At 38.8% G+C, this 12,669-nt stretch overlaps 1 protein-coding gene across 1 annotated transcript in view; it reads right to left on the reverse strand.

Moving 5' to 3' along the window:
* EYS (eyes shut homolog) overlaps positions 1 to 12,669 on the reverse strand; it is a 1,050,766-nt gene that overhangs the window by 31,235 nt on the left and 1,006,862 nt on the right. The window contains exons 43-46 of the mRNA XM_070763632.1: positions 10,751 to 10,933; positions 7,103 to 7,269; positions 5,256 to 5,400; positions 355 to 529 (exon numbers count right to left, since the gene is read on the reverse strand). Of these exons, the coding sequence (XP_070619733.1) occupies positions 355 to 529; positions 5,256 to 5,400; positions 7,103 to 7,269; positions 10,751 to 10,933 (670 nt within the window). The remainder of the gene's footprint in view (positions 1 to 354; positions 530 to 5,255; positions 5,401 to 7,102; positions 7,270 to 10,750; positions 10,934 to 12,669) is intronic.

Raw genomic sequence — 12,669 nt, forward strand, 5'->3', positions numbered from 1 at the left:
TTTTCTTTAGCCCCCCCCCCTTTCAGTGTTCCCCAGGATTTTGAAAATACGAATAATGTGCCGCGGCTCAAAAAAGGTTGGGAAACACTGATTTAGACTTCTATACTGCTTCACAGTGTATTACAGCCCTCTCTAAATGGTTTACAGAGAATAAGCATATTGCCCCCAATAATCTTGGTCCTCATTTTACCGACCTTGGAAGGATGGAAGGCTGAGTCAACCTTGAGCCTACTGAGATTTGATCTGCCAAACTGCTGACAGCCGGTGATCGGCAGAAGTAGCTTGCAGTATAGTCTGCATAGTCTCAATGCTTTCTCCTGCAATGGTTCATTAAAAGCATAACACTTTACTTACTATAGTGCAGAGCCGCTTTCCATGCATGTTCCCCCATTTCTGCATGTTATCAGTTGGCACGGAGACACTTCACATTGTCCTACATTGCGACCAGTGTTAGGATGGCCTTCTGGAATTCCTGGTGCTTTAAACTCCTGATGCTTCCCAGCACGGACTTGGAGGTCAAAAATGCAACCTGAAAGAATGAAAGATTACACAGGTTTTTTTTGCTTTAAAACAATTTAAAAAATATTTACACACATTTAACACTATGGTCAGGTCAAGTTCAACAGTACATTTTCTCTCTCTCTCTCTCTCTCTCTTTTAAAAATATTAAATCTTTATTGAAAATAAATACAAAAAGGAAACAAGAAGAATTTGAAGAAGAGGAACATGTGAACAAATACAAATATATAGCTTTTTCATTGGGCCTCTTACATAATAAGTATTAAGTATCAGATGAAAATAAAAGGAAAAGAAAAAAGAAAAGTCAAAAAGACAAAAAGAAATGATAAGTATATACTGTACAGTACATATATACATAAGTCTATTTCAAAGACACGTCAAACTTTCTGTTGACTATCCTATCACACAGCCTCAAAAAATATTTTAAAAAATCTATCCTAATGTTATACTCTATTTTGTTACAAAATTTACTAAACTTTACTTATTTTCTTTTAAAAAAAAATTATTTATTTGTTTTTTTTCAAATATGACATACAAAAAAGAAAAAAAACATACATAAAAACATACACTTACAACATTTGGGAAATGAAAGTTTCCCCACTTTTTAGGTGTTTGATCAGATAATTTTTGCTATCTTTCACATAGTATTAATTTTTCAATTCTTTATTCGACGTGTTGCTTTGCATAGATTTTTAATTATTTCTTTGTTGCTCTTTTCTTTAGCCAATCGTAAAATTTTGCCCATATTTTATAGTAATCTGATTCTTCTTTTCCCTCTAATCTTTTAGATAACCTGTCCATCTCCGCACAGTCTAGTATTTTTTTAATTATTATATTTTCTTCTGGTAGTTTGTCTATTTTCCATTGTTGGGCGTATACTATCCTGGCAGCTGTTAGTATGTGTATGACTAGATATCTTACCTCTTTTTCTATTTTTTTATTAAAAGTACCCAATAAATATAATTCTGTTTTTTTTCCAATTTCTTCATTTACTATTTCTTTTAACCAATTTGTTATTTTATTCCAGAAATTTTTTGCCTGTGTGCATGTCCACCATTGGTGGTAGAACGTGCCTCTTTCTTTTTTGCACTTCCAGCATAATGGAGAGGTTTTTGGGAACATTTTTGATAGTCTTTCTGGTGATAGGTGCCACCTGTAAAACATTTTTAGTTGGTTTTCCTTGAATGCAGTCGATTTTGTCATTCACCAATTATTAGTCCATAATTTTTCCCATTTTTCTAATTCAATTGTGTAGCCAAAATTCATTCCCCAGCTTATCATATTCTCTTTTACAATTTCCACTTCTATACTCTATTTTGTTACAAAATTTACTAAACTTTACTTGTTATTTTCAATGGATTTATGGAGTAGAAAGATAATAACCTTTTTTGTAGTTCAGTCACATTTTTTGATATCTTCATAACAGTACATCTTCTCATGGTTATTTAGAGTTTACTTGGCCTCTTATTTTAAAGTTACAAAAAATATATTTGGTAGCTAGTAGTTGCTTAAAGTTCCTACAACATATTAACTTAAAAGTTCATTGCTGACAAATGTCAGTTTAATCCCTAGGTAATTGTAAGTATGCGTTTTAAGGTGGGGAAATCATGGTTTTAAACAAGCACATCCTTTAGAATGAAGGCACCCAAAGCTTCTGCCCTTGAATTCAAACCATCTTTTTTTAAGCTTTATCTTCAATCTGTCAAAACGTAGAAAATATATAAAGCTATTTCTTGAGTGCATCACACTGAAGTTTTTGTTTTGACTTTTGTAAACAAAGCTCAGAGGAAATAGGATATGCAAAGCAAGGAAGTAAGCTTTCTGCTAGGTTTCAAACCAGAAATCTTCTGTTATGAGACGCTTAAAGGAAGAGCCAAAGCCAAAAAGACAGAATTGAAATAGGAACATGGAATGTAAAATGAAGAGCAGCAAGGTTGATGGACTCGGGCACAGTAGTAATGAATGCAGCATTGGAAGACCTTTGAAGGACCACAATAGGGACAGATCACCATGGTGAAAATCTATCTATATGGTTGCCGTTATCCAAAGACAGTAGAACAGTAATGGTAACCCTTTTATGGTTTTCATGCCAAAAAGGGCGTGTGCGCATGTGCCCACACTCATTATCCCCCCATGCATATGGAACACCCCCCATACTGTCCCCAGTGCATGCACTCAATCCCCCCCCCCATCCTTGTGCATGCACAGAGGTCTCACCAAAGTCTGGGATGGTGAAAAAACGGCCAAATGGGCAAACTAAATTTGGAAAAATTGTCTTCCATTTTGGCCACTGTGCTGTTTTTCACACTGGAGCCCAAGAGTGTGAAAAAAGTACAATGGGAAAACCGGAAGTCTCTTTTTCTGAACTTCTGGTTTGTCCGTTGGGTGGTTTTTTGCACTCTGGGGCTTCAGGAAGCTTTCCTTGAAGTCTCCGGAAGGCGAAATGACTTCCCCAAGGCCAAAAATTAGCTGGCTAGTGCACGCATGTATACTGGAGCTGACATAAGGCAATGCCTCACATGCCCTCCGATATGACTCCACATGCTACCTGTGGCACACATGCCATAGTTTTGCCATCATGGTACTAGAAAGGAACAGGGTAGTAAGAAAGGAATCCCTTTTTTGAACCTGCTGACTGTACTGCATGTATATAAATGACAATCTAAATATAAATGCAAATGAACTGTGTATGTCTCTGTATCCATATATGTGAATGAACAAACACAAAAACAGAGAGGTGTTCAATGGGAGGACATGGGAGCCCATGGTCTGGATTGGACATTTTTGCGAGAAGTTGAGAAGTTGTCTCTGGTGAGGATTTTTCTTAAATCCTAAATGAAGTCTATCTGAGCATAGGACAAAATCAGCTTAAATGATAAGCGTGGAAAAGATTTCCTTTTAAACCATCAGGGAAGAGGTATTAAGTCACAGTTTTTAATTTCTAAGCAAATTGCTTAACATAAATAAAGGCCTCAATTCTATATCCTCTTACTTGAGAGTAAAGCTGCTTGAACTTTTAAGGGATTTCAAGCAGTGGGAATTGGGCTGTTGGCCTTGACTATTCTGTTGTTGTTTTGTATTTATGTGCTGTATTGTTTGTGGAGCTCCTGGGGAGCCCTGTTTATTTCACACAGTAGCTACTGCTAGTGTTGAAGAAACTAATTCCCCAGGGAGCCTGTAAAACAGGCCCTTTGCAGCTTCCCAAAAATTCTCTCCAATTCACCATTAAAAAAAGCCCTGCTGTCAACTAGCAGGAGGGCTCTCTAAAGGATGATTTCGCTTTTCTCTGTACAAATCAAATGAGGAAAATAAACCTCTGGCTCTAAAGACCAGGGACAGATCTACTTTACTTCTGACATGCATAACCCATACATATTCAAGTACAGTGCACAGGCAGCGTGACACAGGCACTTAGATAAAAGAACCACTTTCAAGAACAGTAGAGCTAGGTTTGAATAAATCCCTCAATCTTAAAAGACTGGCTCAGAAAACTGAGCAGTCTCCCTACCTCCCTCATCCAACAGCCAAGAAGGGGCTGTTCAGTTCAAATGCATAGGACCTCAGTTCTTCTCCACCCTCTTTGTAAGCTCTTTCTGTCTTGCAAAGTCTTCCTTTTGGCTTTTCCATCCTTCTTGACTATTCTTCTGGCTTGGTCAACCATTATCTCCTCCCAAGTAAAATACACTGAGTGTATCTCTTTCTCTCAGGTCTTCTCCTTGTTGACACCTACCAGACACTTTTCATCCTTGAGATCAGGAGTTGGTTCTGGATCCTTTTGCTGTTGGTTCACTTAGGATCACGCCATGCACACGCACTTAGAAATCAAAAATAGCTTCTGAGTATGAGCAGAAGCAAAAATTAGGGTCTGCGCATGCACAGAAACAAAATCCAAGATGGCGGCACCCACGGAAACACTGAGAGAACCAGCTGTGATGTCATCACTGAGTTACTAACGGTTCTAAAGAACCGGTTAGAACTGGTAGGAACCCACCTCTGCTTGAGATGTCCTGTTCCTCAAAATTCACATCAGTTTTGTGCCTTCTCTTCTTCCCTTTGGCCTCTCCCTTATTGTAAATCTTGCCCTTAGACTCAAACAATTTTCTTTTCCTACTTGAAATGTCTGCCTCATTTTTTTATTTTTTTAGGTTGTCCATTTCTCTTTCTTTTTTTCTTATCCCTCGCTTCCAGCAGCCTTCTGCTTCTCCTGGGATATTCTATATAATATTATGCCTTTTTAATATTTCCTAAAATATTTTATTCCTCTGAGAGGGGGATAGGTGGTAACTTCCTACATATCCTTTCCCAAACTGTAAGTTTTGTTTCTCCAAATTTTTTTTGGAATAACTATCTCCTTCCCTTCTCCCCTTCCAGGCTCCACACTGTCTCCTGCTCAATGTTATTCTTAATTCTATCTTTGCAGCAGTTACTTTATTTTTATTCCAGAGAGCATTTATTTGAGCCCTCAGAACTGTTTTAAAATTTATGGGTTCTGCTATAGTGCTATTCAGCCATACTTACAAATCTTTTTATTGTTTCAGATGTCTATGTGATAGAGTTTTTCTTTTTACACTGACACCTGTGAGAAATCTTGGTATGCCTGTTTCAGACTCAGGAAATGTCCATATACTGTAAGTTTGAGCCCTCTGTGTTTAGTAGAAAACCAGCTTCTTGCATTAAAACTTATTACTATAAATACAATGACTTCAAAAATAAAGACAATAAATGTTGTTATTTACCTTGAAAGCCATTCTTAAAATTGGATCCTTTGGGTAAGAATTCTGGAATATATTCAATATACCCTCCTACATAAAACTGACTGAAAACATTAAGTCCTGTCAGCTTTCCTGGTGATGTGATAGTTTTGTTTTTTTGATCGTCCACCTTTCAAACAAACAAAAAATATGCTATTTATGAGCAACTGAAGTATATTATTTGTCACCACAATACTAAAAAATAATAAAAACATTTATATACATTAACAGAGTAAGAAGTACCTTTGCATTGCAACTCATGAAATAATTGGAATTTTTAAAAATTTCCTGGATTGTGATTAAAAGGGCAGATGGTCAGACTTTTTGCTTGTGTTTTTTTTATTTTGCAGAACCTTCATCCATTACTTCTCAGTCTTTCCTAAAATTTCAGGAGCAATTTACAAAAGTAGGATGGAAGCTGTGGTAGGCAGGTAAGAAGTGAAAAATGAAATGTGTTTTTGGAAAAGGAAACTTTTGTATAGTATATGTGCAAATCTTTGCACAAAAGTTTCCATAGAATCTCATTATAGGTTTCATGCAACACATTAAGTCATGCTTCAGTTTAACCATAATTTATTGAAAAATACAATGCAGTATATAAGGTATTATATCATAACCAAACAAACCTCACTATGATTGATTTAGCTCTTAAAATTGGGAACCAACTATGCATTTCTGTGTATATCTAAGTGAAGCTCATTGTTATTTATTTTTTCACATTGTCCAAAGGAATACAGGATGGAATGTACAGATTTTTTATTTCATTATTATATTTATACCCCATGTTTCATACAGGAGCTCTCCCCTTATTCCCCCCCCCATAATACCTGTGTGAAATAAATAAGGCTAAAAGAGACATGTAGATGCCTGCAGATAAGAATCTGGGCCTTCCTGGTGCAAATCTAACCCTTAACCACTACACTATACTGCCTCTCAGATAAATTAAAAGCATGCCAATGTCAGATTGAAGTAACATTTTTTCTTCTTCCTATTTTACCCTGATAGCATCCTTATGCGGTAGTCCATAAGTGGGATAGTGTCATGACCAAAGCCACAATTCTAATACTTGTTACAATAGGATCTACAGTGTTGTGGTTCAGCCTGAGTCAGAGCAAAGACCAGCTGCGTCTCTGCTGGCTCCATGCCCGGAGGAGGCTGAGAGTGAAGAGGAGAGTTCTTGGCAGCCAGACAGGGGAGATTACAGTCAGGAATGTGACGAGGAAGAAAGGCCTGGGAGCCCTGGGGAAGGGCTCTCGCAAGCAAGTAGCTTGGATTCTTTGGAGTCCTTGGAGTCATTGGATGACGAAGCACAAGCTATCATTAGAATGCGACAGAGACACATGGATCAAAGGAGGCAGCAACTGAATAGATATTATCAGCGTTGAATGAGGAACACCAGGGGGTTGGGTGTGGTCCTCATTAGCAGGGAAGGGTTTATAAGGCAGGCAAACTCTTTCGGCAGCGTGGAGTGTTATCACAGTGGAGTTGCCGTTATCTGCCTTTTCTCTCAGCGTTTTGTTCCTGGCTCGTGGCCTAGCAGTCTTGAAGACCCGTGGGAGGTTGGTGTATGTTAGCAACAGCCTTGTTTGGCATTGAGGATCCTGTGTTTATGTATGGACAATTGCCTTCGTGTATCTATTTGGAGTTCCAGTGCTTTCCTGACTTGTAAGGACATTTTCTGTTGGCTTCTTTTCTCTTTACCATTATAAAACTGTGTTTGGATTCAACCGGTGTGTCTGGCTTATTTTTTTGGGTTGGTCATAGCTTCCGGAGTGACCCAGACAGAACATACAGTTAGTAATGAGATGAAGTTTTTCTAACGCAAGGCTTACCTTCATCCAGCCGTTTCTAAGAAATCTGCCCAGGCTGACTGTGTGAATGCGGCATGTCAGGTCAAGTGGCTCACTGGTAATAGTTGCAATTCCAGATCCCAGGTTGTAACTGTAAACCAAGCTACCATTTCGCAGTCCCAGCACTAGGAAATCATCTCCAGTAAGACCTGGAATGAGAATAATCACATCACTGCCAAAAACCTGTTACATAGACTTCACTTTAGGTAATTGTGATAAAGTTAGTTTGACAGAATGACTTTATTACGGGTAATTTGTTTGCATGGCATAAAAGTGAATCTTTCTGTTGGAATTCCTGTCCATCAGAAAAAATAAAATCCCTCCTGTCAGCCTTCCAAAAAGCCTCAAAGACATGGATGGGCTCCTAGGTATATGGGTCAGGAAGTTAGTTAGAACCCATTGGATGTTGTTTGGATTATTACAGAATGGAAGGGACTTTGGAGGTCTTCTAGTCCATCCCCCTGCTTGAGCAGGAGAGCTTATGCCATTCCAGACAAATTCAAAGTATTGGTAATGACCTATAAAGCCTTACATGGCATTGGACCAGATTACTTGCAGAACTAAGGGGCGTACATAAGTGCACTGGTGTGCCTTTCGTCCCCTGTCCAATTGTCTTTCCTTTCTCTCACTTATCACATATATTCTCTTTCTTTCATATATCCTCTCCTCTAAGTTCACTTTTACCCTTATATATATTACTACATGTCTATTTTCCTTCCTATGTATTCGTGTATTGGACACACGAATAAATAAATAAATAAATGAATGAATAAATAAAATAAAAAACTGCCTTCTGCCACATGACTCCCAGGGACTGCTTAGGTCCACAGAGTTTATTTATTTATTTATTGGATTTGTATGCCGCCCCTCTCTGTGGACTTGGGGCGGCTAACAACAGTGATAAAAACAGCATGTAACAATCCAATACTAAAACAACTAAAAAACCCTTATTTATAAAACCAAACATACATACAAACATACCATGCATAAATTGTAGAGGCCTAGGGGGAAAGAATATCTCAGTTCCCCCATGCCTGATGGCAGAGGTGGGTTTTAAGGAGCTTACGAAAGGCGAGGAGGGTGGGGGCAATTCTAATCTCTGGGGGGAGTTGGTTCCAGAGGACCGGGGCCGCCACAGAGAAGGCTCTTCCCCTGGGTCCCGCCAAATGACATTGTTTCGTCAACGGGACCTGGAGAAGGCTAACTCTGTGGGACCTATCTGGTCACTGGGATTCGTGCGGCAGAAGGCGGTCCCGGAGATAATCTGGTCCGGTGCCATGAAGGGCTTTATAGGTCATAACCAACACTTTGAATTGTGACCGTTGGCCTTTTCTAGGTCCCATCAACTAGAAAATGTCACTTGGCGGGGCCTAGGGGAAGAGCCTTCTCTGTGGGGGATCCAGCCCTCTGGAATCAGATTTACACTGCCCCCACCCTCCTCGCCTTTCCCAAGAGTCTTAAGATTCACTTATGCCACAAGGCTTGGAGCTATTAGACCTCAGCCCCCTGGCTGATGAATGTTGTATGATTGCTGTTTGAATGAGTATGATTGAATTTTTAACACAACTGAGGGTTTTAGATTGTTAGTTTTAATTTTAAATTGAATTGGATTTAGCTATTGAAATTGTTGTTTTACATGTTGTAAGCTACCCTGAGTCCTCAGAGAGGGGGGGCATATAAATCCAAGAAACAAACAAACAAAGAAACGGTTGTCCCGTTTCCTTTTGAAAGCATCCAGTGATGGAGCACCCACAAAAAACACAATTTGAGTATTGCCCACAAGATCATATGCTGCAATGTCCTACCCGTCAATGACTACTTCAGCTTCAACCACAACAACACAAGAGCACGCAACAGATTCAAACTTAATACGAACCGCTCCAAACCTGACTGTAAAAAATATGATTTCAACAATCGAGTTATCGAAGCGTGGAACTCATTACCGGACTCAATAGTGTCAACCCCTAACCCCCAACATTTCTCCCTTAGACTCTCCACGATTGACCTCTCCAGGTTCCTAAGAGGCCAGTAAGGGGCATACATAAGTGCACCAGTGTGCCTTTCGTCCCCTGTCCAATTGTCTTTCCTTTCTCTCACTTATCATATATATTCTCTTCCTTTCCTCTAAGTTCACTTTTACCCTTATATATATTACCACATGTCTATTTTTCTTCCTACGTATTTGTGTATAGGACAAATGAATAAAAATAAATAAAAATAAATAAACTTCTGAAGGTAAGCCGATCCACTGATTAATTATTCTCACTGACAGGAAATTTTTCCTCAGTTCTAGATTGAATTGAATTCTGTTAAACTTGTTGTTTTACCTCAGTAGGCATTATTGGTTTTATATTTTAGTTGTAATTTTCTATGGCGTTTTTATTTGTTGTAATCTGCCCAGAACCACTAAAGCAAAATTGTATCCATTTAAAAGATAAAGGTTCCCGTCACTCATATGTACTACTCATTCCTGACTCTAGGGGGTGGTGCTCATCTCTGTTTCTAAGCCGAAGAGCCAATGCTGTCTGATGACAATTTCATGGTCATGTGGCTAGAATGACTCAACGCTGCACGGAACGCTGTTTTCTTCCCATCAAGGTGGTCCTCGTTTTTCTACTTGCATTTTTACATGTTTTCAAACTGCTAGGTTGAAAGAAGCTTGGGCAGGTGATAGGATCTCACTCTGTTACTCAGTACTAGGGATTCGAACCACCGAACTGCCGGCTTTTCTGATCGACAATGGCCACTGCATCCTCTGTGGCCATTTAAATCCAATTAAATACATTAAAAGAAACCAGGAGTATTTCTTTTTGGCTTTCCCATTTCTCTCACTGTACTATCTATACAATACTTTAATTTCTCTCACTGTACTATCTATACAATACTTTAATTACTGAAAAACCCAACAATTTACGTTAACTTTTGGAAATGCATTGCTTTCTGAAAGTGTCCTTCGGAGTTTGGCAGATTTCAATTTATTTATTTAAATTTATAGGCTGCCCTTCTCCTAATGGACTCAAGGCAGCAATGTACCATTATTCTGTATTGTGATATGTTCTATAGCCCCAGATACTGTATGTCGATATTTCACATAACTGTGTCTTAGAAGAGGTACTTAAGTAAGTAAATAAATACATAATACATACAATCCTTTACGTACTGGATTTCCAGTCTCACATTCTCCCTCCCATCTCAAGGTCATTCTCATGGTACCATTACACAGGGAAACTTGAAGTTCCTTACCTTGAGTTTGAATGTACATGCTCATATAGTCATGTAAGATCAGCCAATAATCGATAAACATCCCATCATAATTTCCTAGCTTCTATAAGGAAACACTTTCTGAATTTATTGTTTGTTTGTTTGTTTATTTATTTATTCATTCATTCATTCATTCATTCATTCATTCATTCATTCATTCATTTATTGGATTTGTATGCCGCCCCTCTCCGCAGACTCGGGGTGGCTAACAACAGCAATAAAATAGCATATAATAGTAATCCAATACTAAAACATTTTAAAACCCTTATTATAAAACCAAATATTCGTACAGACATACCATGCATAAAATTGTAAAGGCCTAGGGGGAAAGAGTATCTTAATTCCCCCATGCCTGGCGGGAATCCTTACCTTGGCCCTTCTGACCAGTGAAAAAGAGGAGATTGTCTTGCAGCGATGAGTTGCGGTTGGACAGCTGAAATTTCAGGCGGAATTCAAAGTACAGGCTGATGTTTGGAATTGCTGAATATGCTAGGAATGAGGTATAGCCAAAAGCATCTGTTCCACTGAAGCTAGGATAGGTTATATTAATGGCTGTGAAAAGAAAAATAATAAAAAAATTGTTTGCAGAAAATTAGCATTTAAAAAATGACCTTACTCAAACATATATTTTCTTCCTTGCTAAACCATAGAAGTTGGGAAAGAGAATTAGGATTTCTTGAACCCGCCTTACTCTTTTTGCACTATAGTTCCCATGCTTCTAATGAATAAATATGAAACAGCCCTATCCATTTTCAATATAATGGAGTATGGCAACCAAATCTTCTGGATGACCAGTACATGACAAGAAAGAAATACATGTTTGCTGTCATCTACTGGTTTCCCAGATTTTTCCACTCCAAATATGATAGTTTTCCAACTGTAATCTATATATCTGAAAGGCAAATGCCACTCACGCGTCATCACAAAATCTCCAGAACCGTAAAACCTACAAACTTAAAACCTGGCACATATGTTCCTCTTGGCTTTTAGGTGCTTTCTATGAAAGGACTTTTTAAAAAAATGACTATCAGATTATTAGTTATTTCTTATATTATTATTAACATGCTTTGATGCTAAGGAGTTATACATTCTACTCCCCTCCACACCTGAAAAGAACTCTGTTCCAATTGCCAGTGGATGTGGCCAGAACATGACTCATCGGGTCTGTGGGCTGAGAGTTTAGACATTCTACTCCATGCTAAGGAGTTAGATGTTCTACTCCCCCTCCCCACCTGAAAGGGAGAGAAGGAGATAAGATAAGAGAGGATCAATGGGACCATCCTGAGGAAGAAAAGGAGATAAGACCGGAGAGGCTTCTGTGGCACAAACCTGAGGGAGAGAAGGGGACAAGAGAAGATCCAACCTCTTGGGGGGCGAACCTGAGGAAGAGAAGGGGAATAGAAGAGGAGATGTTTCTGTGGGGCAAGCCTGAGGGAGAGAAGGGGGGAGGAGAGGCCCATCATAACTACTCATTTAAGTTCAAGCTTTCACTGTCAATTTGTTAAGCCCAAACACATAGTTTCACAGCAAAGCAGGGTTATCCACCTACTAGTTTATGATAATTTGCAGCTGCAGCTTTTCTGGAATCATTATCTTTCCATATTCATTTATTCACATTTATTTTACCAAGCTCAAACCTCAACGTGTTTATCTTAAATTCCACTAGATGTTTTCCTATCAATTATTCCTCTTCATTTTTTCTCACCTTTTCACAGAAAATTTGTTAAGAAAGATTGTTCTGTTAGAGAAGAGTGGTTTTTGATTAGAAGCACAGTAGGTTCTCTGTCTGGGAACACTGTAAGATCTCTTGTATTGAGGAAGGGAGAAAACAAGAACATTACAAGAACTGCATGGGATCAGGGCAATATTCCAGATATTAGGGAAGTACTGAAAAATCCATTTCTTATAGTTCTGCCTTAGTCTTTTTGGACACAGCTGTTTGTTTGATAATTTGCTGGACATTAAATGGCCACTGATGTAATGACTCTAAGTTGGTCACAACAAGCCCTAAAAACATGGTTATTCTTCCCCCAGGTACCAGATTACCATCCTTGCAGTTCAACCCCAATCCTACCCCAATGCTTGGGGGAAGAGTCAGCTTTTCACAGCCCTCTGGAAGGCTAAAAGGGTAGGGATCCCTCAAATTTCAGATAGAAGATGTTCCAAACGGCTGGGGCAGCCATTGGGAAGATATGCCTCCAACATCCAATCAAATGGAATATTTTAAGAGAGGGGATCTGGAGTGTGCCCAGCCTAATCAAAGAGTGGCGAGTTGCTACTGGTTTGGA

The sequence above is a fragment of the Erythrolamprus reginae genome, chromosome 1 (assembly GCF_031021105.1).
Source record: "Erythrolamprus reginae isolate rEryReg1 chromosome 1, rEryReg1.hap1, whole genome shotgun sequence".
NCBI lineage: Eukaryota > Metazoa > Chordata > Lepidosauria > Squamata > Dipsadidae > Erythrolamprus > Erythrolamprus reginae.